A 27,276-nucleotide genomic window follows, 5' to 3' on the forward strand; every position below is an offset into this window, starting at 1 on the left:
ATTCATATGCTAGATTTTTCTATTTAATGACACAATTTTTGCTGTGTTTTCCACTTGTTATTTCTTTAGAAGATTATCTTTAAATGCTCTTTTAGGTATCAGAGAAGTTTCCGGAACTATGGTCATATTTGTTGCAGAATCACCATCACTAGCATAATATTCTAAAATCAAGTCACAGTGTGAAGTAATGAAAAATTTAGGGAAATATCTTGCATTTTAGACTTTCGATCGCAGTTGATGCAATGTTTGAATTTGCTATCTTCGCACTAAACTAAATCAGACTTCGATTTGTGTTACACCTTCTACATTTGTTTCATTGAAATGCCATTTGTTATGTGTTTAGACCTCTCATGTAGCCTTCAATGTGTGGCTGACATGATGGTACTGTGTGCTGAAAAGATGGTTATGTAACAATTATCATCATATTGCAAGCTCCTATCCTCATGAACTATCCTGGAGTAGCAAAGGTTTCAATACAGTGAAATAAGAAGAGAGATCTGCTGGATCACTAGTACATGTATTTGTATAGGTTGACTCCAGCAAAAATTGAAGAGTAAAATGAATCTTATAGCCCTGGGCACAGTTGGACTAATTGCAGTATTGGAAAAGAAGCACTAAACATAGAGATAAAGAAAATTGTTCGTGGAAAAAATGCAATGATGCTTTTTCTACAATGAAAAGAAACGCACTGGCACATTAGAGGGAGCTTGACTCTGCTTCTACGTGTGTCTGGAAATGAGTAATAATACCTAGTTTAGGATTGAAAACAAAATCTATATATAATCTATATGTAAATCTATATATTCTTATTAAAATACGTTTAACAATTTCAAGCAACCAGGCTTCCTCCTGTGTATAAATTTCTATTGTTCATTGTACTGGCTGGGACAATTGTCAGGAAGACAATTATTGAAGCTAAACCATAAAACAAAATTGCAGACTTTCACTACTGCAAATGCTGTGACCTGCGTGCAATTTAGGTTCAAACAAACCAAGTGAAAATAAAATTAATTGGCACGGTTTAATTTGTAGCAAATGTTCTATCAATACCAACCACATATGTTAGTTTTTAGCATCTCTTGACTACCATCTACTGATAAATTTTAGTATTACACAATGCTCACTCAACGTATGAAACAGAAATGAAAGATGATTGATCCTTCATATTTCGTCCTTTTCGGTCGCTGCTGATTTTTTACACTGGCACCCCTTTCCTGCACAAATTTCATGCCCAAAGGTTCCCTAGGCAAATTTCTCATTCTCAGCCACGAATATACTCAGTGCCTATTCCTGCACTCTTGAGATTAGAATAATGAGATTATCCCATTGAAATATAAAATTCGTACAACACTTGGCAGGATAGACAAAGAGATGGCATATCGTTTAGCTGTACTTTGCCTAGAACTAGAAGACAAAGTATCAAATTAAGTCGCAGTTATTCAACACTGGGATAAGGAGAATTTTTTTTGCAACCACAAAGACCTATTCATTGGAGTTCTCTGGGTCAATAGGGCTGTGATGGCCCAGTCTCCGAGTATATTCAAGATTAAGATTGGTAAATCTTTTAGATATTAAGTAAATCAACAGATATGGGGTTAATGCTGTGAAGTAGAACAGAGATTAAACAGCAGTCGTGATCTTGGTGAATGGCAAAACAGTTATCAAAGCCAAATACATATTATCACTTCCAAGTTCTTCTGTCGCTGAATGCCAACATCCTTGTGTGGTTGCGTATGCCAGATGCTCTCTCATCTAAAACCAACAGTGACAGACTAGCAAATGGCTGGCTTTCCAGGTTTTGAATACAGTCAGAAAATTGAACACTTAAGTTGTCTGTCAGGTATTGAAGGCCGTCCACAGCGTTCAGTTTTATCCCCAAATGTCTAGTCTTCCACTTTTGTAGCCCAATTCACAATTTCAAGACAGCCCAACAAAACATTACAGGCAAAGAATTTAATTTTGAACTGCAATCATCATTGTAACACAAGCAGAAAATAAATAATTTAGAACTTACCATCATCATCTTTACTTTCCATGGGAACACTCCATGCAATCAGGTTTCGAGCTGCCCTTCCTTCTTGTGCCACTATTTTTCGGACTTTGTCGTGGCTATTGGATCGCTGGAACGAAGCCTAAAAAGATGTTTTAAAAATCTAACATGAACTAATGCTACATGACGAAAAATAAATTACTTCCATTCCTCAAATGCTCACTCATTATCCACTCAGTGTTCAATATTCTCTGCCATAATGCCTTTGATCCATTATTAAAGCGGCAGACACAATCTCCACGGCCCTACACTCAACCTTGGAACACAGGATAACAAGGCCACCTATGTCAGTCAGACTCCTATTTATTGACTATAGCTCCACCTTCAATATCATAATTGCAACAAAACTCATCTCCAAATACCTGGACCTAAGACTCAGCACCTCCCTCAGCAAATGGATCCTTGACTTCCTGACCCATTAACTGCAATCAATAAGGACAGGTGACAAAACATCCTCCACGATAATTCTCAACAGTAATGCCCAGCAAGGATGCGTTCTCAGTCCCATACTGCACTATAAAATTTGTACAACACTTGATAGAATAGATAGAGAGATGGCATTTCTCCTGGCTAAGGTATCTAGAACCTGAAGACGAAGTATCAAAATAAGTAGCTGTCCTTTCATGGATGAGATAAGAAGTTTTTTTGCAACCAAAGACCTAATCATTGGAGTTCTCTGGTTAATAGGGCTGTGCGGCCAAATTCTGCTCTAATTCCACTCACGTAGGCAGATGATATCATCACATAGGGCCAAATTTCAAACAATACAAGACAGAGTAAAGGAAGGAAATAGAGAACCTAGGAAGAGAGAGAGTCAAGAGTGTTTTATTGTTATACATCCCAAAACAGAACAATGAAATTCTTATTTGCATGATGTCAAGACAACTTCCTAGCCCTTAATGTCAACAAAACAATGGACCAGGTCATCGACTTCAGAAAGCAGAATGAAGTACACATCTCAGTCTGCATCCATGATACTGAAATGGAGATGGTCGAGGGCTTCAAATTCCATGGTGTAATTACCACCAGTGATTTGTCCTGGTCCATCCACTTTGATGCCATGGCTAATAAATCACAAATACCTCTGGAAGGCTAAGGAAATTTGGCATGTCTCCAATGACTCCTACCAATTTTCTACAGATGCACTGTAGAAAGCAACCTATCTGAACCATCGCACCTTAGTATGGCAATTGCTCAGTTCAAGACTGCAAGAAATTTCAGGGAGTTGTGAACATAGCCCAGTCCATCATACAAACCATCCAACCTCCTCCCCAACGACTTGATCCCTACTTCACTGTCTTGGGAATGCATCCAACATAATTAAGGATCCCTCACAACCCAGTTATTCTGTCTTCTCCTCTCTTCTGTCGGGCAAAAGATACAAAAGTTTGAAAACACATACTACCAGATTCAAGAACAGCTTCTACCTCACCATTATCAGACTCTTGACTATCCAATGCTAAGGATAAGTTCCCAACCTTCCAATCTACTTTGTTGCAGCCTTTGCACTTTTTTATTCTCTACACTTTCTCTGTAGCTGTAGCTATATATTATGCACTGTATTTTCTCTTTTGCACAACTTGATGTACACAAGTATGGTACGATTGCTTGGAAAGCAAACAAGACTGTACCTTGTTAACCGTGGTGATAATAAATCAAAACATGAGGTGCTTAGCACATCCCTTGGTATCTAGGTCTTTTTTTTTTCTTCACCTCGCCCAAATCGGGGTGAGAAAAGATCCAGTAATATATCTCTCCTGCTAAAGCAGTTGCACCTTATGTGATAGCTCAAAGTTCGCAGTGGCAAAATGATCGACATTATGGATGTCATATCCATGTCTAATCCTGTTCTTACCTGCAATTTGGAAAATAGTAAACTGTACAGTAAAAGAATGAAAACGGAACCAAAACTAATTTACACATAATTCTAGTGTGTTTAAGAAGAGAGACACCAACTAAGATAGAAGCAAAACACAGAAAATGTTGGAAATCCATAATGAAAATAAAGTGATAGATATATTCATCAGGTCAAACAGGTGTCATGAGGAGAGAGAAGTGGCCACTACTTTTTTTCCCCGACTGCTGGTGCCTGACAAGGTTGCTGAGGATCAATTACCACATTAAAAATTGGATAAGTGCAGAAAAATCAAACTATACTTGGGCAATGAATTTCTCTGTCACGATATCGCCAGAACATTTATATTGGAGGTAATTTTTTTTTAAATAAAAGGAGAGAGCAACAGAGTGGAAAGGAAATGAGTGGGGAAAGTCCGACCATGAAGCAACAGAACGTAATGGACACCCAAGATAAGCCTCTTGTAAAGACCTCCTGCTGGAGTAACATTAGGCAGCAGGTGCATTACGCAATTTTTCCTCTCTGCAGATCCAAAATTAACTCTCCCAAATTCTCCTACCATCCACCCACACCAGTGGTAATTTTCATTAGCCAGTTAATCTACCAACATTTGGGATGTGGAAAGAAACTAAAGGTAGTTTCTGTGAGAAGGTAAACCCACAGCGTGACAGGGAGAACATACAAACATGTCACAGAGAGCAAGATTAGTGTGGGGGGGGGGGGGGGGGGGCAGGAGAATCAGCTAGAGTTAATGGGACATGATAGATTAGGTCACAGGGAAACAAAGTGGAGGCAGTGGGTTGAACTGAGAGCCAGCAAAGACTTAATGGACTGAATATTCTCTTTCTATACTGTGAGGACATTTTAAAAAAAAGGATAAAGTATATTTGTGTACATCAAGGGAATCATGAGAAATGAATCTGTCAAAAATTGGAATTGAATATGAACAGTCACAATCTTATTAAATAGTGGACCAGAGGAGAGAGGCATAATCCTGCTGCTTCTAAAATATTAATCTTAAAAAAAATCACTTTACTCAAGTTCACGTTTACAGAAGCAGATAACAAAACACAAGTTACAAGCAAACATCTGTGGGGCTCAAATATTGAGACAATAAAAATTTATTGCAGGAGAGATTAGGTTTAGTGTAATTTAAATTCAAAACTTGCTAATATGCTGCAGCTGTGCAAGCATCACTATAATTGAACAGGTTTGAAGCAATTTTCCATTGCAAAGAGCAAATTGAGGAGAGACTCAGATTATGACTTAAGGCTTTTCAGATTATGCAAGGTCTCAAAGCATAGTTTTACACACATGACCAAATCCCAAAAATGGAGATTATGAATTTATTTGGCAATTTTGTATTTATAAAGGAACAGCATCTCATATTTTGCTTGGGCAGCTCACAACCCAAGGGTATGAATATTGATTTTCTCTAACTTCAAGTAACCCCTGCATCCCCTCTCTCTCCATCCCTCCCCCACCCAAGTCATACAGCTTCAAAGTCGCCTTGCTGAGTCTCATTGTCTATACTCATTCTCACCTAACAAAGATATGTTTCCTTTTTTGCACATCTTTCATTCATTTGTTCTATATCTCTCCACATCACCGTCTATATCTCTAGTTTCCCTTTCCCCTGACTCTCAGTCTGAAGAAGGCTCTCGACCCGAAACCTCACCTATTCCTTTTCTCCAGAGATGCTGTCTGACCAGCTGAGTTACTCCAGCTTTTTGTGTCTATCTTCGGTTCAAACTAGCATCTGCAGTTCTTTCCTACACTATTAGAAGTTCAATCGCTTTGGATATTCAAGATGGAGATTGCTTATTAAAGGAACCAAAGGACATGGGTTTGAAATGGGAAAATGAGACTAATGGAAAAAATCAGGCAAGATCTATTTGAATGGCAGAGAAAGAACAATGGTCAAATAACTTAACCTTTTTGTGTGAATTGGTAGAGCAGAGGAAGAGTGGAAGGAGGCTCATGAAGAGTGCAATACTAACGATGGCTGGTTGGGATCAATGAGCCGATTCTCTAAATAGATTGTAATTCTGCTACAGTTGATTTCAGATTTTGATATGAAAGCAACATAACTTGGGGTTTCCATTGAAATTAATTGGCAGCACAGTGGAATTCCCTGAGATTTCAATGGAGTAACAGAGCATAGAACAGTACAGCACAGGAACAGGCCCTTTGGCCCACAATGTCAGTGTCAAAGATAATGCCAAATTAACACTTATCTCCTCTGCCTGCACGTAATCCATATCACTGCATATCCATTTGCCTCTCGAAAAGCCTCTTAAACACCACGATCGTATCTGGGTCTGCCACCACCCCTGGCACCACTCTGTGTAAAAATCATGCCCGCACACCTCTTTAAAACTTTGCCCCTCTCATCTGAAGTCTATGGCCTCTACACTTTGCCATTTCCAGCCTATCTACGTCGCTCACAATTTTTATATACTTCGATCAGGTTAACATAAAAAGTGACAATCTCACACAATCTTGGATGCAAATTCTGATATCGGGAGGAAAACAAAACGCTGGAGGAAGTCAGCAGATCGAGCAGCATCTGTATAGCAGAGAGATTGTCGCTGTTTTAGGTCCTGGCGCAAGGTCTCAACCCATAACGCCAACTCTACAGATGGTGCTCAATCCGCTGAGTTCATTCAGCACACAGAATTTCTTTGTTACTCTGAAGACTGCAATAATTAGACACTACACATCATCCCCTTAAATCTTGGTGCTGCAAACATCAATAGCAAATAAATTTTAAAATCAAAGCATCCAAAATTTGTTTCTGCCAATGAGTGGGAACTTTGATCTAAATTTAATTTGAATCTCTCATTGAGAAAAGCTGACAAGAACAGTTTTCAGTCGACATGCAAATATAATTGCTGGTCATAGGTCTGTATTGCAGAGCAATTATTTCTTTTCAAAACGGAGTTAAGTTGTTCCTCTTACATGTTGCATTTTTAAGTGTTTTGAGTTTTTAAAGAGGAATTAGTTTAAGTGGCCTAAAAGTACAAAAATGTGTAAGAACTGCAGATGTTGGTTTACACTGAAGATAGACACAAAATGCTGGAGTAACTAACAGCACAGGCAGCATCTCTGGAGAGAAGGAATAGGTGACGTTTCGGGTCAGAACATGTCTTTGGAGAGAAACATTGAGGCAAGAACACACATTACTCAGGATATTGAATGGTGGAATAGAAGGACATTGAGTATGTCTGCATCTATATACTAAAACTCTCGTTTGTTATCTTGTTTGTGACTGAACTTCAGCCAAAACGGTGCACGATAGCGCGACAATTTTAGGCCCACCTTACTCACCGTTGTCACTTTAGTGATAATGTAAGTAGTTTTATTGAAATTGGTGTTATATTTTTAAAGTTATTCACATTTTAAAGTTTAAAAGGAGGGGAGGAGGAGGAAGGGGGGAGGGGTTGAGGAGAGAGGACAGGTTGCTGCACCAATGCAGGAGAGGTTTGGGCCCAACAGTTCCACTTGGTCTAGTTGATCCTAAAATGACAGGTCAAAACATTGGATGGTTGGGGGGGGGGGGGGGGGGGGGGGGTGTAAAAGAGAATACAGACAATGAAAGATAGTTGGTTTATTCACAAAATGCTGGAGTAACTCAGCAGGTCAGGCAGCATCTCGGGAGAGAAGGAATGGGTGACGTTTCGGGTCGAGACCCTTCTTCAGACTGATGTCGAGGGTGGGACAAAGGAAGGATATAGGTGGAGACAGGAAGATAGGGGGAGATCTGGGAAGGAGGAGGGGAAGGGAGGGACAGAGGAGCTATCTGAAGTTGGAGAAGTCGACGTTCATACCACCGGGCTGCAAACTGCCCAAGCGAAATATGAGGTGCTGCTCCTCCAATTTCCGGCGGGCCTCACTATGGCACTGGAGGAGGTCCATGACAGAGAGGTCAGACTGGGAATGGGAGGGGGAGTTAAAGTGCTGGGCCACCGGGAGATCAGTTGCGTTAATGCGGAAATGTTGCCAACTGGCCCACTGCAGACTGCAGGAGTACGTGCTGAGGGACGCTCTGAAGCTCGGTGCAGCCAACGCCAAGGCCCTGTGGGGGAGGACCACAGTCTAGGGTCCTTCCGCTGCTGGACATGGGGGGCAGGGTGTGGTGGAGAGAGACGCCCCTCCAAATAAGGGATATGTATGTAAATGTATGTAAAGGTCTAAGTAAATGCCTGTATTGAATATGTAACCTCCGGGAATGTCGGATGGGTTTGTTTTAAAAATGATGTTTTGTAAATGATATTTATAACTTGAATAAAGTATTTTTTGATTTAAAAAAAAGTTAATGCGGACCGAGCGCAGGTGTTCAGCTAAGCGATCGCCGAGCCTGCGCTTGGTTTCGCCGATATAAATAAGTTGACATCTAGAGCAGCGGATGCAATAGATGAGGTTGGAGGAGGTGCAGGTGAACCTCTGTCTCACCTGGAAAGACTGTTTGGGTTCTTTGATGGAGTTGAGGGGGGAGGTAAAGGGACAGGTGTTGCATCTCGTGCGGTTGCAAGGGAAAGTGCCCGGGGTTGGGGTGGTTTGGGTAGGAAGGGACGAGTGGACCAGGGAGTTACGGAGGGAACGGTCTCTGCGGAACGCAGAGAGGGGAGGGGATGGGAAGATATGGCCAGTGGTGGGGTCCCGTTGTAGGTGACGGAAATGTTGGTGGATGATATGTTGGATCCGCTGGCTGGTGGGGTGGAAGGTGAGAACGAGGGGGATCCTGTCCTTGTTGCGAGTGGGGGGAGGGGGAGCAAGAGCGGAGCTGCGGGATGTAGAAGAGACCCTAGTGAGAGCCTCATCTATAATGGAGGAGGGGAAGCCCATAGGATGGAGTCGAGGTAGGTAGAGATAAGTTCGGTAGGGCATGAGCAGGCAGAGACAATGGGTCTGCCGGGACAGTTGAGTTTGTGGAGATTGGGTAGGAGGTAGAATTGGGCCGTGCGGGGCTGGGGAACTATGAGATTGGAGGCACTATGGGGTAGATCGCCGGAGGTGATGAGGTAGGTGATGGTGCTGCTGATAAAGGTCTGGTGTTTATCGGTGGGGTCATGGTCCAGGGATAGGTAGGAAGAGGTGTCTGATAGTTGTCGTCTTGCCTCGGTGCGGTAGAGGTCAGCACGCCAGACTACCACAGCCCCTCCCTTGTCAGCGGGTTTAATTATCACGTCCGGGTTGTTGCGGAGTGAGTGGAGGGCTGTACGTTCAGGAGGGGAGAAGTTGGTGTTAGTCAGGGGAGTGGAAAATTTGAGGCGGCTGATGTCACGCCGGCAGTTTGAGATTGGCTAATGGGTTGAGTAGGTGACAACGATTAGAGGTGAAAAGGAGACAAAAGCGGGTCAGATAAGGAAAGAGGAGGTGGAATGAAATGTAAAGTCGGAGTTGGAAATGTAAAGCTTTGCACTTTACAATTCACTCCTCCTCTTCTCTATTTATCTGACACCCTTTATCTCCTTCACGCCTCTAGCATTCGGCACTTATTCAGTCCTTTGCAACCAGCAATGGGCTGCACGGCTGACTTCTCTGTGAAGGAAGGAACTGCAGATGCTGGTTTAAGATAGACACAAAAAGCTAGAGTAACTCAGCGGGTCAGACAGCATCTCTGGAGAAAAGGAATAGGTGACTTTTCAGGTTGAGACCCTTCTTCAGTCTGAAGAAGGGTCTCGACCCGAAACGTCACCTATTCCTTTTCTCCAGAGATGCTATCTGACCCCGCTGAATTACTCCAGCTTTTTGTGTCCAACTTTGGCTGACTTCCCTGTTTCTACAATATCGGGGGCTAAAAAAGGAATTTAGTCCTTGCAACCAGAATGTGTATAAATTTCAAACTACCTTATAAACCTGTAATGAAGCACTAAAACAAAGCAGAAACAAAAAATTCAAATATACAAAGCAGTGTACAATAAATAAGAGCACAAAAAAAAGAAAGTGAACTGGAAAAGCTACTCAAGTACTCAGACTATAGGTTGACATGAGGGGCTGCTTGGTTGAATGGACTACAACAGTCATTCTTTGCATACTCACAATTAAAGAATGTATCACAAAATGCTGGAGTAACTCAGCGGGTCAGGCAGCATCTCAGGAGAGAAGGAATGGATGACGTTTCGGGTCAAGACCCTTCTTCAGACTGATGTCAGGGGAGGGGACGAGACAAAGATAGGATGTAGTTGGAGACAGGAAGACAGTGGAGAACTGGGAAGAGGAGGGGAAAGAGAGGGACAGAGGAACTATCTGAAGTTAGGGAAATCAATGTTCATACCGCTGGGGTGTAAGCTGCCCAAGTGAAATGTGAGATGCTGTTCCTCCAATTTGCGGTGGGCCTGACTATGACAATGGAGGAGGCATATGACAGAAAGGTCAGACTGGGAGTGGGAGTTAAAGTGCTGAGCCACCGGGAGATCAGGTTGGTCAAGGCGGACTGAGCGAAGGTGTTGAGTGAAACGATCGCCGAGTCTGCGTTTGGTCTCGCCGATGTAGGGAAGTTGACATCTGGAACAGCGGATACAATAGATGAGGTTGGAGGAGGTGCAGGTGAACCTCCGCCTCACCTGAAAAGATTGTTTGGATCCTTGGACGGTGTCGAGGGGGGAGGTAAAGGGACAGGTGTTACATCTCCTGCGGTTGCAGGGGAATGTACCTGGGGAGGGGGTGGTTTGGGTGGGAAGGGACAAGTGGACCAGGGAGTTACGGAGGGAACGGTCTCTGCGGAAAGCAGAAAGGGGAGGAGATGGGAAGGTGTGGCCAGTAGTGGGATCCCATTGGAGGTGATGGAAATGTTGGAGGATAATTTGTTGTATACGCTGGCTGATGGGATGGAAGGTGAGGACAAGGGGGACTCTATCCTTGTTACGAATGGGGAGAGGGGGCGCAGCGGTAGAGTTGCTGCTTTACAGCGAATGCAGCGCCGTCGACTCAGGTTCGATCCTGACTACGGGTGCTGCACTGTAAGGAGTTTGTACGTTCTCCCCGTGACCTGCGTGGGTTTTCTCCGAGATCTTCGGTTTCCTCCCACACTCCAAAGACGTACAGGTATGTAGGTTAATTGGCTGGGTAAATGTAAAAATTGTCCCTAGTGGGTGTAGGATAGTGTTAATGTACGGGGATCGCTGGGCGGCACGGACTTGGAGGGCCGAAAAGGCCTGTTTCCGGCTGTATATATATGATATGATATGATATGATAAGAGCGGAGCTGCGGGATATAGAGGAGGCCCTAGTGAGAGCCTCATCTAAAATGGAAGAGGGGAAGGTGGTCCGTTTGCTGTGAAAACCATACTCGGATGGGTTATCTGTGGCTCCCCGAGAAAGAATAATAAAGGCAGAAAAGGGAATAATTATACTGCTGCTGCTGTCAACCGAATATCTATTGTAAACCTAGAGGAGTTGTTGACTAAGCAATATAATCACGACTTCAATGAAAGAGCCGGCAAGGAATCAGAAGAAATGTCCAGAGAAGAAGTGAAATTCTTGGAAATTATGGGTCGCTCAGTAAAGATGATAGAAGGTCATTATTGCCTGGATCTACCATTTAAACGAGAAGGTCTTAGTCTGCCGAATAATCGATGCATTGCAGAACAACGTATTCAGAATCTGAAACGCAAGTTTGGTAAGAATACTCAATTTCATGATGAATATACATCTTTCCTCTCGGAAATGATTAATAATGGTTATGCAGAAAGAGTGCCGGAAGACCAGCTGAATAGAAGTGATGGAGAACTTTGGTATATCCCACATCATGGGGTGTATCATTCAAAGAAGGGAACATTAAGAGTGGTCTTCGACTGTGCTGCGGTTTTCAAGGATAAATCACTTAACTGTCAGCTGTTACAGGGTCCAGACTTAACGAACTCACTCATCGGAGTTCTCATCAAATTCAGACAAGAGCCGGTAGCCTTGATGGCAGATATCAAAGCAATGTTTTATCAGGTCAAGGTCTCGGAAAAACATGTTGACTACTTGTGATTTCTATGGTGGCCAGACGGTAATGCACAACAAGATCTCGTTGAATATAGGATGAAGGTACATCTCTTCGGAGCAGTGTCATCGCCGAGTTGTGCAAACTTCGCATTGAGGAAGACCGCTGAGGATAATAAAGCTTACTTTTCAGAAGAGGTGACAAACACATTAAAGAGCAATTTTTATGTGGACGATTGTTTAAAATCTATGACGACGGAAGAAGAAGCGATTCAAATGGTCAAACATTTGACTTCCCTTTGCAATAAGGGAGGGTTCAGGCTAACGAAATGGATCAGCAACAGCCGTGCTGTACTGGAAACTATTCCACCGGAGGACAGAGCTAAGGAGACTCGGGAGTTGGACTTGGATAAGGACGATCTGCCCATGGAAAGAGCACTGGGATTGCACTGGTGCGTTGAAACAGATGTGTTCAAGTTCAGAATCTCGATTCAGGATCGACCGTGTACAAGACGGGGCATCCTGTCTGTGATTCGTTCTGTTTACGACCCTTTGGGATTTCTTGCACCATTTACACTACCAGCCAAGTTAATTTTGCAGGATCTCTGTAAGAAGAAACTTGGATGGGATGAGGGTATAACGCAAATCGTCTCTCAGCGATGGACAGAGTAGTTAAAAGATCTCAACAAGATCTCGGAGTTCAGAGTGGATGAAGCCGACAAACTTTGGTCGAATCAGATTTGCACAGCTGCATCACTTTTCTGACGCAAGTGAAAGTGGTTATGGTACTGTTTCGTATTCGAGGTTGGAAAATGATGACAGTGAAGTACATACTACGTTCATAATGGGAAAGGCCAGAGTGGCACCATTGAAGCAAATGACGATTCCCAGGATGGAGCTTGCAGCCGCAGTCTTAGCCGTTAGAATTGACATATTGCTGCATAAGGAGCTGCAGCTTGAGCTGGTGGAGTCTACTTTTTGGACTGATAGCATGACAGTGCTTAAGTACATTAATAATGAAAACAAACGTTTCCTAACCTTTGTAGCAAACAGGGTCTCTTTAATAAGGGATGCTACTAAGGTATCACAGTGGAAGTATATTAATACCAAGGAGAATCCTGCGGATGAGGCATCTAGAGGATTAACAGCGGACCGCTTCTTAAGTAATAAGAGATGGATCGGCGGGCCAGAGTTTCTCTGTAGACCAGACAGTGAATGGCCAAAGTTTAAGCTGGAAACTGAAATCCTTTCCAATGATCCGGAGGTCAAACAAGACATTGTAGTGAATGTCATTAGTAAGGATCCGCTAGATTCCACAAACTATCTAATTACTTACTTTTCATCATGGAATAGATTGAAGACTGTGGTGGCTTGGTTTGTTAAATTAAGAACAATACTTTTGCAGTGATCTCGTAAGAGAAATAAAATTCGGACTGCTATGAGTAGTTTGGAAACGGATCCTGACAAGTTGAAATTCAAGGTGGACACGAGAATATTTACCTTTAATTCAGGAATGTCAACGATGGTTGAGAGTGAGAAGAAATTTTATTCCAGGCGATATCATTTTGGTGGTTGATTCTACTGCACCACGAGGTTCTTCGTTGATGGGCAGGATACTGGAGATTATGCCGGACGTTAAAGGTTTTGTGTGTACGGAACGACTTCAAACTAAGGACAATATTTTGGTAAGACCAATAACCAAGATATGCCTGCTTCTGGAAGGCGAAGGAGAAGATTGAAGAATTGCGAAATAAATTTGTACGTTGATGTATATGTAATGCGTATTGTTTTGTTATTGGATGAATATTAAGCTTTTATAGCTCCTTTGATATCTATTAGTAATTGCTTCGTTATATACGCAGAACAATTAGGGGCCGGTATGTAGGAGCCATTTATGCTTAATTCAGTTATTGTCATTGTGTTATGGCTTTGTTTGAATATTTCTAGTTTATGTATTTTTTGCCTGCTTGTGGGTGTGACTTAATGCGTAATTGGGAGTGTCTAGATGGGAGGAGGCTAGCGTGTCGACAGAGGTTGTGGGTCAGTTTAGACTCGGAGGATGGTGAGCATACAGTTCTTTACCACGCGCTCGTACCATGCGCTCGCACCGGTTATATTTGTAAGAACCATACGGTAGTAACTGCAAGAATTTCTAGATATCGTTTGAAGAAGAAACAGTTGATAAAGTACGGAAACTGATTTATTACTCTATGATTTGTGCTACTTTAATAAAACCAATTAATGAAGAAAAGGAGTTTGGAAGATTTGTTTTGTCATATCAGGGTGCGACGTGTGCGTAAGCTATAACTACATTTCATCCCCGAGAAGTAATGGCTATCGAAGTGGGATTTCGAGATGGTATAGAAACTGCCATTACACCCCGTTTCCTAAAGAACGAGGACATCTCTGAAGCCCTGGTATGAAACACCTCATCCTGGGCACAGGTGCGTCGTAGACGGAGGAATTGGGAGTAGGGGATAGACTGGTTACAGGAGACAGGGTGGGAAGAAATGTAGTCAAGATAGCTGTGGGAGTCAGTAGGTTTGTAGTGGATGTCAGTTCCTAAACCTACACAATTAAAGAATGGTCAATTGACGAAAATACAACAGTAAATCAATAACTTCTTATGTTTAATGTAGAGATGGGGGGGGGGGGGGATTGGTGGCCAAATAGGTACAATTTGTACAAAATAATCAGAAAACAAAGGGAAACTGTCAGCAAGTTTTTTTTGAGAGAGTGAACCTGCAAGTATCTTTTGACTAAGCACTTTCAGACTATACTCACAGTCAACACCAAATATAGTTTCTTCATCACAACTTTAAACTATATTAATATTTACGATGCATGTCTGTCAGCTGTTCTCCTGTCAAACAGATAGAAACTAATCTTCCATTCAGGCAGAAAATTTTATTCATTCTAACCATATTCCAAATTATAAATGATTGAAAATCCCCTACTAGAATAAAACTACAAATGGATTATTACAGTGAAAAGTCAAGAGAAATTTGTAGCAGTATCATCAGGTGATGAATTATAAGAGAGCATTTGATCTTTCCAAAGTGGCATGTAGTAAAAAAGATACATATAGAGAAAAAGTAGGGCCTACAAGTGGATTCTTCAGAATTCTCTTCCATCGAAGTACTTCAGTACAGTACTTGCATAGGCTACACTTGAGGACACATTCTGTCTCCACCATTTCTAAAATATACTGTGCTTAATGAGGAGATCATCTGACTGAACAAAAATAGCCCTCTTTTCATCCCGCTTAGTTGTCCAACCACGTCGGCTTTCTCCTAATGATACAAACAGAAGTTCAGTTTGGAAAGAGACACAGACAATGTGACCTTCAGCCCTGTGTGCTTCTTGAATTATAACTGATCTGCAGATTTGCCCACACAAATTCGGTGTATTTGACACTCTAAAGAGAGGTTATTCCTGCATTGTTGCACCATCACAATCTTTGATGACAAAATTAGTATTTTAAAGGGTTATTATTTAATAAATTAATTCCACCTTCCAAATTTAACATGAGCAACTAAACTTCAAGTAACATTTGCCTTCCCTCTCTCCATCTCTCGCCTTCCCAGTTCCCCAACTAGTCTGGTTGACCTTGTTTACATTATATGTCTGTTTGTTTTGCTGTTACATTCTACTAGCTAACAATGATCTATTCGACATTTTCTTTGATCTCCATCCCATTTGTCTAGTTTTCACACTTTACATTTCCTTATATCAATAGACAATAGGTGCAGGAGGAGGCCATTCAGCCCTTCGAGCCAGCACCGCCATTCAATGTGATCATGGCTGATCATTCTCAATCAGTACCCCGTTCCTGCCTTCTCCCCGTACCCCCTGAATCCGCTATCCTTAAGAACTCTATCCAGCTCTCTCTTGAATGCATTCAGAGAATTGGCCTCCACTGCCTTCTGAGGCAGAGAATTCCACAGATTCACAACTCTCTGACTGAAAAGGTTTTCCTCATCTCAGTTCTTAATGGCCTACCCCTTATTCTTAAACTGTGACCCTTGTTCTGGACTCCTCCAACATTGGGAACATGTTTCCTGCCTCTAACGTGACCAACCCCTTAATAATCTTGTACGTTTCGATAAGATCTCCTCTCATCCTTCTAAATTCCAGTGTATATCTGTATTTCCCTTTCTCCTGATTCAGTCTGAAGGGTCTTGAACCAAAATGTTGCCCAGTCCTTCTATCCAGAGATGCTGCTTGTCCCGCTGAGTTACTCCAGCATTTTGTATCTATCTTAACTAATTAGCATACTAACCAAGCTACCTTACATCCTAAGATCCAAGCACAAATAACATGCTTATAAAAAAAAAAATTAACACAACTTTAGAGTAAAAATAAGAAACTGCAGATGCTGGTTTACAAAAAAGATGTAATTTCAGTCTGTAGAAGGGTTCTGACCCAAAACGTCTTGTATTATTTTTCTCCAGAAATGCTGCCTGACCCACTGAGTTACTCTAGCATTTCATGTCTATCTTCAGCCCAAATAGCAATACAGCATGGAAACAGGCCCTTCGGCCCAACTTGCTCATGCCGATCAAGATGCCCTGTCTACACTTGAGGCTCAGTTAGACATTGGCAAGTATGATGTTGTGGGAATCACTGAGACATGGCTACAATAGGACCAGGGCTGGGAGCTGAATATTCAGGGGTACACAACGTACAGAAAAAACAGGCAGGTGGGGAGAGGGAGCGGGGTAGCTCTGTTGGTAAGGAATGATATTCACTCCCTTGCAAGGAGTGACATAGAATCAGGAAATGTAGAATCAGTATGGATAGAGATGATGAATTGTAAGGGTAAAAAGACCCTAATGGGAGTCATCTACAGGCCCCCAAACAGTAGCCTAGACATAGGGTGCAAGTTGAATCAGGAGCTAAAATTGGCATGTCACAAATGTAATGCTACGGTGGTCATGGGAGATTTCAACATGCAGGTAGACTGGGAAAATCAGGTTGGTAATGGACCCCAGGAAAGAGAGTTTGTGGAGTGTCTCCGAGATGGATTCTTAGAACAGCTTGTACTGGAGCCTACCAGGGAGAAGGCAATTCTGGATTTAGTGTTATGTAATGAACCTGACCTGATAAGAAGACTCGAGGTAAATGAGCCATTAGGAGGCAGTGACCACAATATGATAAGTTTTACTCTACAAATGGAGAGGGAGAAGGGAAACTCGGAGGTGTCAGTATTACAGTATAGCAAAGGGGATTACAGAGGCATGAGGCAGGAGTTGGCCAAAATTGACTGGAAGGAGGCCCTAGCAGGGAAGACTGTGGAACAGCAATGGCAGGTATTCTTGGGAATAATGCAGAAGTTGCAGGATCAATTTATCCCAAAGAGGAGGAAAGATTCTAAGGGGAGTAAGAGGCACCCGTGGCTGACAAGGGAAGTCAAGGACAACATAAAAATAAAAGGGAAGAAGTATAACATAGCAAAGAAGAGTGGGAAGCCAGAGGATTGGGACTCTTTTAAAGAGCAACAGAAGATAACTAAAAAGGCAATACGGGGAGAAAAGATGAGGTACGAGGGTAAACTAGCCAATAATATAAAGGAGGATAGTAAAAGCTTTTTTAGGTATGTGAAGAGGAAAAAAATAGTCAAGGCAAATGTGGGTCCCTTGAAGACAGAAGCAGGGGAATTTATTATGGGGAACAAGGAAATGGCAGAAGAGTTGAACCGGTACTTTGGATCTGTCTTCACTGAGGAAGATACAAAAAATCTCCCAGATGTTCTAGTGGCCAGGGTGACAGAGGAACTGGAGGAAATCCACATTAGGCAGGAAAAAGTTTTGGGTAGACTAATGGGACTCAAGGCTGATAAATCCCCAGGGCCTGATGGTCTGCATCCCAAGGTGCTTAAGGAGGTGGCTCTAGAAATTGTGGACGCATTAGTAATTATTTTCCAATGTTCTATAGATTCCGGGTCAGTTCCTGTGGATTGGAGGGTAGCTAATGTTATCCCACTTTTCAAGAAAGGAGGGAGAGAGAAAACGGGAAATTATAGACCAGTTAGTCTGACATCAGTGGTGGGGAAGATGCTGGAGTCAATTATAAAAGACGAAATTGCGGAGCATTTGGATCGCAGTAACAGGATCGTTCCGAGTCAGCATGGATTTACGAAGGGGAAATCGTGCTTGACTAATCTACTGGAATTTTTTGAGGATGTAACTAGGAAAATTGACAGGGGAGAGCCGGTGGATGTGGTGTACCTCGACTTTCAGAAAGCCTTTGACAAGGTCCCACATAGGAGATAGGTGGGCAAAATTAGAGCACATGGTATTGGAGGTAGGGTACTGACATGGATAGAAAGTTGGTTGACAGACAGAAAGCAAAGAGTGGGGATAAATGGGTCCCTTTCAGAATGGCAGGCAGTGACTAGTGGGGTACCGCAAGGCTCGGTGTCGGGACCGCAGCTATTTACAATATACATCAATGACTTGGATGAAGGGATTAAAAGTACCATTAGCAAATTTGCCGATGATACAAAGCTAGGTGGCAGTGTGAACTGTGAGGAAGATGCTATGAGGTTGCAGGGTGACTTGGACAGGTTGTGTGAGTGGGCGGATGCATGGCAGATGCAGTTTAATGTGGATAAGTGTGAGGTTATCCACTTTGGTGGTAAGAATAGGAAGGCAGATTATTATTTGAATGGTGTCAAGTTAGGAAAAGGGGACGTACAACGTGATCTGGGTGTCTTAGTGCATCAGTCACTGAAAGGAAGCATGCAGGTACAGCAGGCAGTGAAGAAAGCCAATGGAATGTTGGTATTCATAACAAGAGGAGTTGAGTATAGGAGCAAAGAGCTCCTTCTGCAGTTGTACAGGGCCATAGTGAGGCCGCACCTGGAGTACTGTGTGCAGTTTTGGTCTCCAAATTTGAGGAAGGATATTCTTGCTATTAAGGGCGTGCAGCGTAGGTTTACTAGGTTAATTCCCGGAATGGCGGGACTGTCATATGTTGAAAGACTGGAGCGACTAGGTTTGTATACACTGGAATTTAGAAGGATGAGAGGGGATCTTATCGAAACGTATAGGATTATTAAGGGGTTGGACATGTTAGAGGCAGGAAACATGTTCCCAATGTTGGGGGAGTCCAGAACCAGGGGCCACAGTTTAAGAATAAGGGGTAGGCCATTTAGAACAGAGATGAGGAAAAAATTTTTTAGTCAGAGAGTTGTGAATCTGTGGAATTCTCTGCCTCAGAGGGCAGTGGAGGCTAATTCTCTGAATACATTCAAGAGAGAGCTAGATAGAGCTCTTAAGGATAGTGGAGTCAGGGTGTATGGGGAGAAAGCAGAAACGGGGTACTGATTGAGAATGATCAGCCATGATCACATTGAATGGCGGTGCTGGCTCGAAGGGCCGAATGGCCTACTCCTGCACCTATTGTCTATTGTCTATATTGTCTATTGTCTACACTAGTTCCACCTGCCTGCGTTTGGTCCATATCCCTCTATATCTTTCCGATCCAGCTTGGGGGGACCACCATGTGGGAGGGGGAGAAGGGGGAGAACAAAGGAGGAGCCGGCACAGGATACTTTGTAACTTTAACAGCGGTGTTTATGTGGCGACTATTTGCATACCTTGGGTATGCAAACAAAGAATTTCACTGTGCCTTGTCACATGTGACAATAAAGTATTCCAATTCCAATCCCTATCCATGTATCTGTCCAAATATCTTTTAAATGGTGTTTTAGTGTCTACCTGAACTGCCTCCGCTGACAACTCGTTCAATATACCCACCGGGCTTCGTGTGAAAAAGTTACCCTCTGGTTCCTATTAAATCTTTCCACTCTCACCTTAAACCTCCATTCTCTGATTCTTGATTCCCATACTCTGGGTAAAAGACTGTGTATTCACCCCATCTATTCCCCTTATGATATTATACAACTCCAAGATCACCCCTCATCCTCCTGCACTCCAAGGAACAAAGTCCTAGCCTATCCAGCCGTTACCTATATTTCAGGCTCTCAAGTCCTGGCAACATCCTCATAAATCTTCTCTACACGCTTTCCAGCTTAACAACATCCTTCCTATAGCTGTGTGACCAAAACTGAATCCCAAATTATTTCTATGAATAGAATACGCAAAGCAAATATCAAAGGACATCAGCAATGATACAATCAACACAGTCAAGAAACTTCACCGATGTCTCTTTCTTGCATGTCCTTTATTACTTATGATTTTGAAGTTTCATTTCATGCTAATAACTATTGCTCAATCAACTAATTAAATTGTAAATGCTGATAAACAATGATTATAAATAGATCCAAAACAAGCAATTCCACTATGGCAATTGCAAAATTCAGTGTTAGTACCAACAATCCCAAGATTAATGAGTCCAATACACTGCTTCAAATGTATCCCTGCTATATCAGCAGGACACTTCTTTCCATTTTTCACATGATGGTTCCCAATGAAAACTCTTTCAAAAAGATAATGTATTCATCACTTTCAACACAAAGTTCTCACAAAAAGCTTATCTGTTTTAGTTAGCAGAAGTAGGATAAATGCTGGCCAGGACCTAAAGAGAACTCTTTGAATTTTTTAACATCCATCAGAAATGACATCTGAAAAATAGTTCTGACCCAGGACATCACTTGTCCATGCTCTCCACAGATGCTGCCTGACTCACTGAATTACTCCAGCACTTTGTGTCTTTTTTTGTAAACCAACATCTGCAGTTCTTGGTTTCTACATCTGAAATGACAAACTCAGTTTCACATCAATACACTAAAAAATTACAGCAATGCCATTGAATTGCATTGGAAGGATCAGGCTAAATTGTGCGCTCAAGTTAGATCCATCTGTAACATACTACAAACCCACAGGATAATTTGCCCCACTAGCTGTGTTGATCACAAATTGTGTTCACAATAGATCCTTATACCCAACAAACAAAAGGAACTTAGCAATTTGGACTGACCCAGAAGTAAATAAACTCCTATGTCCAATGCCTATTGTTTACTTTTCCAAGCAGTGATGCCAGCAATAAGATGTTCACTGAATATTTCTACCATTTCCTCAAATTTACTCTCTCCCTGCCAAGAATTTGTACTTGTAATTCAAAGCAAGTGTAAGCAGCAGGAGATGCACATGATTTCAGTTCAAAATGCAGCAGTCAACAGAGAGCAACAATAATCCAGATCCAGTGATCAGACTACCACAATATACTGCCTTGTAATTTTATTACCTGGAGAGAAAATTAAATCTTCGGGCTCAGCAATATCTATGTTCAAAACAAATGGTGTGCGTATGAAAAGTAGTTACTGTGGCACTACGGGAAACCGATAAGCTAATATATACATAGCAAAACTCCTACCGCAATACTTTAACAACCAGGTGGTCAGTTTTAGTCATGTTTGTTGAGGAATGAATATTTTAGTTTAGTGACCATCATGTGAAAAATGCGCAGAAACAGAACCTTCGGCCTACCTAGTCCGTACCGACCAGCGATCCCCATACATTAACTGACAGTGAAGAAGATTATCAAGAACTGTAGAAGGGTCTTAATTAACTGGGTAAGTGGGCTGAGGAATGGCAGATAGAAGTTTATTCGGCTTAGTGCAAGGTATTGCATTTTGTAAAATCAAATTAGCTAGGACTTTCACTGTCAACAGTCAGGCCCTATGCAGTGTTATAAAACTGAGAGACCTAGGAGTACAAGTGCACAGTTCCTGAAAGTGGTGACAGGTGGACAGGATGGTGAAAGCTTTTGGTACACTGACCTTCATCAGTAAGGTATTGAGCATAGAAGTTGAGACATTATGTTGCATTTGTACAAGACGTTGGTGAGGCTGCACCTAGAATATTGTGTTCAGTTTGGATCACCCTGCTAAAGGAAAAATACCTTTAAGCTGGAAAGAGTGCAGAAAAGAATTAAGGATGATGCTACCATTTGAGCGACTGAATTACCCAGATGAGTTTACGCATTTTTGGACTTTATTACTTGGAGCATAGAAGAGGTGATCTTACAGAGGTGTATAAAATCATAAGGGCATAGTTAGGGTGAATACACACAGCCTTTTCCCCCAGGATGAAGGAAATAAGAACAAGTGGAAATGTTTAGGATGAGAGGGGGAAGATTCAATAGGTACCCGAGGGACAACTTTTTCACCCAGAGTGGTGGGCATATGGAATGAGCTGCCAGAGGAAGCATTTGAAGCAGGTACAATAACAACATTTAAAAAGACATTTATTCAGGTCCATGGTTGTAAATTGTAAAAAATTGTAAAAAACCTTTATTGTCACTACACAAAGTACAGCGAAATTAAAGCAGTCCAGATGATGCAATCACACACAGCAGACAGTATAAAGGATAAACCTTTATCCATAACAAGCTAAACCTAATCTACTGAATTAAACAAACTGACCTCTAATACAATATAGACAAAACAATTACGATACGGTCGAGGCAGTGTACAGTGCAATCAAGACAGCAAGTTATTGCACAGCAATGAGAGCTAACATATTGCAAGTGCCGTTTAAAAAATAAAAATAAAAGAAAAGAAATAATGTAATTAAATATAAGGTGCGGTCGGTTGTAACATGTAATAAGTTTAGCAAATGTTAACAATATAAGTGCAGTAGAATGTAAACTTGTATTAAATTGAGGCTTATGTTTTCTGACAAGTAACTGACAGTGTTCCGATCAGTTCCGATTATTATTATTATTATTATTATTCCCTTCAGTTTTATGTGAGTGTCTGGCAGTGTTCAGCTCACGTATGACACTGGGGTAGAAACTGTTCTTGAGTCTATTAGTCCGTGATGTAATGGACCTGAACCGTCTACCAGAGGGCAGCAGTTGGAGCAGCTGATGACCAGGGTGGGAAGGATCCCTCAGGATGTTGGCTGCTCTGCTGAGGCAGCGGAGGGAGTAAAGTTCCTCTAGAGAGGGCAGTGGGCAACCAATGATTTTCTTTGCAGAGTTGATGACCCTCTGAAGGGCTTTCTTGTTTGCCTCTGAGCTGCTGGTGTACCACATAGAAATACAGATAGTCAACACACTCTCGATGGTGCAACGGTAGAAAGTCACTAGCAGCTGCTCTTGCAGGTTGTTCTTCCTGAGGATCCTCAGAAAGTAGAGCCGCTGCTGTGCCTTTTTGACTGCCGCTATGGTGTTTGTGGTCCAGGAGAGATCCTCAGCAATATGCGTGCCCAGGAACTTGAAGGCAGGGACCCTTTCCACACAAACCCCGCTGATATGCAGTGGTGTGTAGCCCGTATTGTGTCTTCGGAAGTCTATTATGAGTTCTTTTGTCTTGGAAGGATTCAGAGCCAGATTGTTTTCCGCACACCATCCTATCAGTTTTTGGACTTCATCTCTGTAGGCTGTCTCGTCATCTCCTGAGACGAGTCCAACCACAGTCGTGTCATCCGCAAACTTGATGATGGCGTTGGTAGGATGAGTGGGGGTGCAGTCATGGGTGTAAAGGGCGTAGAGAAGAGGGCTCAACACGCATCCTTGTGGGCAGCCGGTGCTGATTGTGAGAGTGGAGGATGTGTGAGGGCCTAATCTGACCATCTGGGGCCGATTGGTCAGGAAGTCCTTAATCCAGTTACAGACAGATTGGGAGAGTCCTAAATCAGTTAGTTTAGAAACCAGTCTGTCCGTGATGACCGTGTTAAATGCTGAACTATAATCTATGAAGAGCATCCTCACGTAACTGCCCTGCCGCTCAAGATGGGTCAGTGCGGTGTGTAGGGCAGTAGTAATGGCGTCCTCTGTAGACCTGTTTGATCTGTAAGCGAATTGGTGTGGGTCGATAGTGGCTGAGAGGCTGGCTTTGATGTGCTGCTGGACCAGCTTCTCAAAGCACTTCATAATGACTGGGGTTAGTGCAACAGGACGGTAGTCGTTGAGATCACGGATGACTGGTTTCTTTGGCAGTGGGATTATTGTTGCAGATTTCAGGCAGGATGGGATGATGGCTTTGGACAGGGACAGGTTGAAGATCTTCGTGAAGACCACTGAGAGCTGGTCTGCACATTCTTTCAACACCCTTCCCGTCACTCCATCCGGGCCTGCAGCCTTCCTTGTGTTGACAGCCCTGAGCACACGCCTCACCTCATGCTCCTGTACCGTGAGCGTGTGGCTGTTGAAGGCAGGTGTAGATGGTGTAACTAACTTTGCCGCTCTCACCTCAAAGCGGGCAAAGAAGCCATTAAGTTCCTCTGCCATCGAGGCGTTTGCATCAGCGATCTTGTAGTTGCTGGTTAGGGATGGTTTGGAGGGATATAGGCCAAACATGGACAAATGGGACTAGCATGTATGGGCTTCTTGCTCAGCACAGATAAATTAAACCATAGGAGCATTTTCCGTGCTGTACAACACTCTGACTCTACATGTGGAATAATATTATTCCATACCATCATTGTAAAGGGAGAGCATGAACATCTTAGCTCCAGGGAGAGCAGTTAGGATCTCGGTTTCACATCTCATCTGAATGCACATCTCAAAGAGTAACAATCCCTCAGTATTACACAAGTGTAATGCCCTAAAATTTCATTTTGCTCCAAACTAGAGTTGGATTTGAAAATATGACATTCAGATTTAGAAGCAAGAGTGTCAGCAATTGAAAAACTGGGGCAACCCGGTGGAAAAACTGAACACCAATTAATCCTACAATTTTCATTTTTAAAAAAAGTGCTGGAGTAACTCCACAAATCAGGCAGCATCCATGGAGAAGATGGATAGGTGATGTCACGGGTCAGGGTACTTCTTCAAGGGAAGTCCCGACATCCCAATCAGAAATGTTGCTTTCCGTTTTCTTGGGATATTGCCTGATCCGTTGAGTTGCTCCAGCACTTTGAGTCTTTTATTTTGTAAACCAACATCTGCAGTTCCTTGTATGTACTTCTCAGGATGATGGAAAAGCAAAAGGACATTCAAATGTATATTCAGATATTGTGAATTTAGTTTGCAACCCAATCCATATTCCATCAGTTTAGGTGTTGGAAGTCTAAACAGAAATACTGTAAAAAACACCCATAGAATGCTTTCACATTGTGATTATTAATGTACTAATTCATGACCACAGGCCTTACTGGCAAGGTTATCATTAATTCTTTCATCATTGGAATAATAACAATCACCTTATGTTTAGATATATTAATACAGTGGAACTTTAAGATGTTCCATGGGATTATTATCAGATTTAAAAAATGACACCAAGCTACATAAGGAGATATTAGGATAGGTACCCAAATATTAAGGAACATCCTTAAGATGGAGAGGTAGAGTTGCAAAGGTTTAGGAAAGCCATTCAGTAAAATCAGCCTTGATAGCAAAAGGAGACGACTAACTTTGAGGTTGAAGTAGCTAAAACTGAATTGCAATATACGGTATTGATAACACATGGAGATTGGGCAGAAAGGATGTTTGAAAATAGATATTTAAAAAAAAAGAAAGTGCTCATTAACCAGGGGCTTATATAGAACAGCATCTGATAGGCAAAGCAATCCTTCATCTATGTTGGAACAAAGCAATAGAGTAACATGATCTCAAGTTTATAGAGTATGGTGGGGTTCTGCTTCACGGTCCCTGGTGTAGGATACAAGTCACAGATCAGGCAGGCCACAATTACATCCAAAATTTGCTTGCAAAATTACATCCAAAATAAGGACGCGTTTATACCAGAGATAAACATTTTGCTAGTTTTCCAAAGCCATTACATGTAAAATAAAATGGAGATTAAAAGTATTATCAAAAGCTGTTACTTTTCTCTTTTCCAGATTAAAAAAAACATAATGGGATTGTAAAACTATTTTTTTAATTCACTAGGAACTAGGGTAGATTCGAATACCATGTGACAATAAAGACAGGGTAGATCGCAGAGACAGCTTTAAGAAATTTGTGCAAATTTGGAAGATAAAACAAAGCAGGTGGGGTTAATATTCAATTCAGACACAAAATGAGAGCACAAGGCTGTAACACTGAAATATGGCAAAAGAGTCGAGGGGATGGGGGGGAGAGAGAACCAGGAGATAGCAATAAAATCGCATTCGCACCTTCAATGGCAAAGACTGCAGTGATGTTTGAGACAAAGGGTGCAAAATAATTTGCGATTCAAAAATGAAACCCATGCACGTAATGTGGGATGTGATGCTACTCGCAGATAGCCGCTTGTGAAATTAATCGCTTGACAAAGGGCCCCAAAGAGAGAGAGGCGGTCCAGTCTGGAGGACCTCTAATATTTTTTTAACTCTCATCACTGAAGATCATCACCATTCTAAATTATGTCTGACGGAGATTGATTACAACGATTTGTGAAGTCCACATTGTGGTGATGGAAGAAAAGGGGAACCGGTTTTGGGGGCCGTTATTATTTATTCGTCTTGTAATTACTCAGGGGAAGGTGGAAATTGAAGGTGAAATTTAAAGCGTCTGCGTTGATTTCTAACTGATTATTCAGAGAGATGGAGAGAGACACACACAATGAGTGCACCCACAACGCCGCACCTTAGAGCTGCCGCTGCCCGCCAGGCTCTTGCTCTTGCTCTTGCCTCCATACGAGGATCCCGAGCTGCCGCTGCCAGACCTCTCGCGTTCGTCTCCTCCGGGCCCCATCTTAGGCCCCGGCCTGTCCCGGGGCTCGGCGCCGGCGCCGGCTCCGGCTCCAGCCTGCTTGTGCTGCCCGCTCCTCTCACACCCGTCGCCGCCGCCCAGCAACGAGGCTTTCAGCCCGGGCGCCAAATACTCGCGCCGCCTCCGACCCGCCTCGCTCCTCGGCTCTTTGAACATTTCCTATCCGCTGCTCTTTCTTTAAGCTCACATATACATATGTAAATATTTTTAAAATGGGGAAATAAAGCGTTGTTTTTTTCGAAATTTCCCCTCAGTTACAATAACAAACAGCGTTCGGCCATTGACAGCTGCGCATCCAAACTTGACGCCGGGAACCCGCGGGCGATTGACGTCTGCTTGGCCAATCGCGGCGCGGGGCGTCTCCAACGTGGCGGGTCGGCCACCGGCAACCTCCAATCGGGTCCGGGGGTGTGGGCGGGAGTTAGGCGTGCGTCATGTTTGGTTGCAGCGGCAGCATCGCCCGGTGTCAAGCAACGCTCCTCAGGCCGGCGCTCCCATTGGTCACATCGGGATCGGCCTGCCCGACGGGCGTGGCTGCCCCATTCAAACTAGAGGCGGCAAGCAAGGGGTGGCTGCGGTCGTGGTGGCAATGTGTGAAGGCGTTGCTGCAGCAAAGCACTTAAGAAACTAGTGAATAGAAGCAGAATAGATGTTCTTTTCTCCAAAGATGCTCACTAGTAAATAGAAGCAGACAAAATGTGTCAGAACTGCAGATGAAATGTTCTTTTCCTTGTATATATGCACATACCTGGCCAATAAACTTATTCATTCATTCATTTATTCAAATGTGTAGGAACTGCAGACGAAATGTTCTTTTCTCCAAAGATGC

The 27,276-nt window shown here is 42.7% G+C and overlaps 1 protein-coding gene across 1 annotated transcript in view; it reads right to left on the reverse strand.

The window, feature by feature from the left end:
• Positions 1-26,730, reverse strand: part of scaper (S-phase cyclin A-associated protein in the ER) — a 276,817-nt gene extending 250,087 nt beyond the window's left edge. Inside the window, exons 1-2 of the mRNA XM_078430095.1 lie at positions 26,322-26,730; positions 2,015-2,132 (exon numbers count right to left, since the gene is read on the reverse strand). Coding sequence (XP_078286221.1) covers positions 2,015-2,132; positions 26,322-26,603 — 400 coding nt within the window. The 5' untranslated portion in view covers positions 26,604-26,730. The remainder of the gene's footprint in view (positions 1-2,014; positions 2,133-26,321) is intronic.
• Between the last annotated feature and the right edge of the window lie 546 nt (positions 26,731-27,276).

Source organism: Rhinoraja longicauda, chromosome 38, assembly GCF_053455715.1.
Source record: "Rhinoraja longicauda isolate Sanriku21f chromosome 38, sRhiLon1.1, whole genome shotgun sequence".
Lineage (NCBI taxonomy): Eukaryota > Metazoa > Chordata > Chondrichthyes > Rajiformes > Arhynchobatidae > Rhinoraja > Rhinoraja longicauda.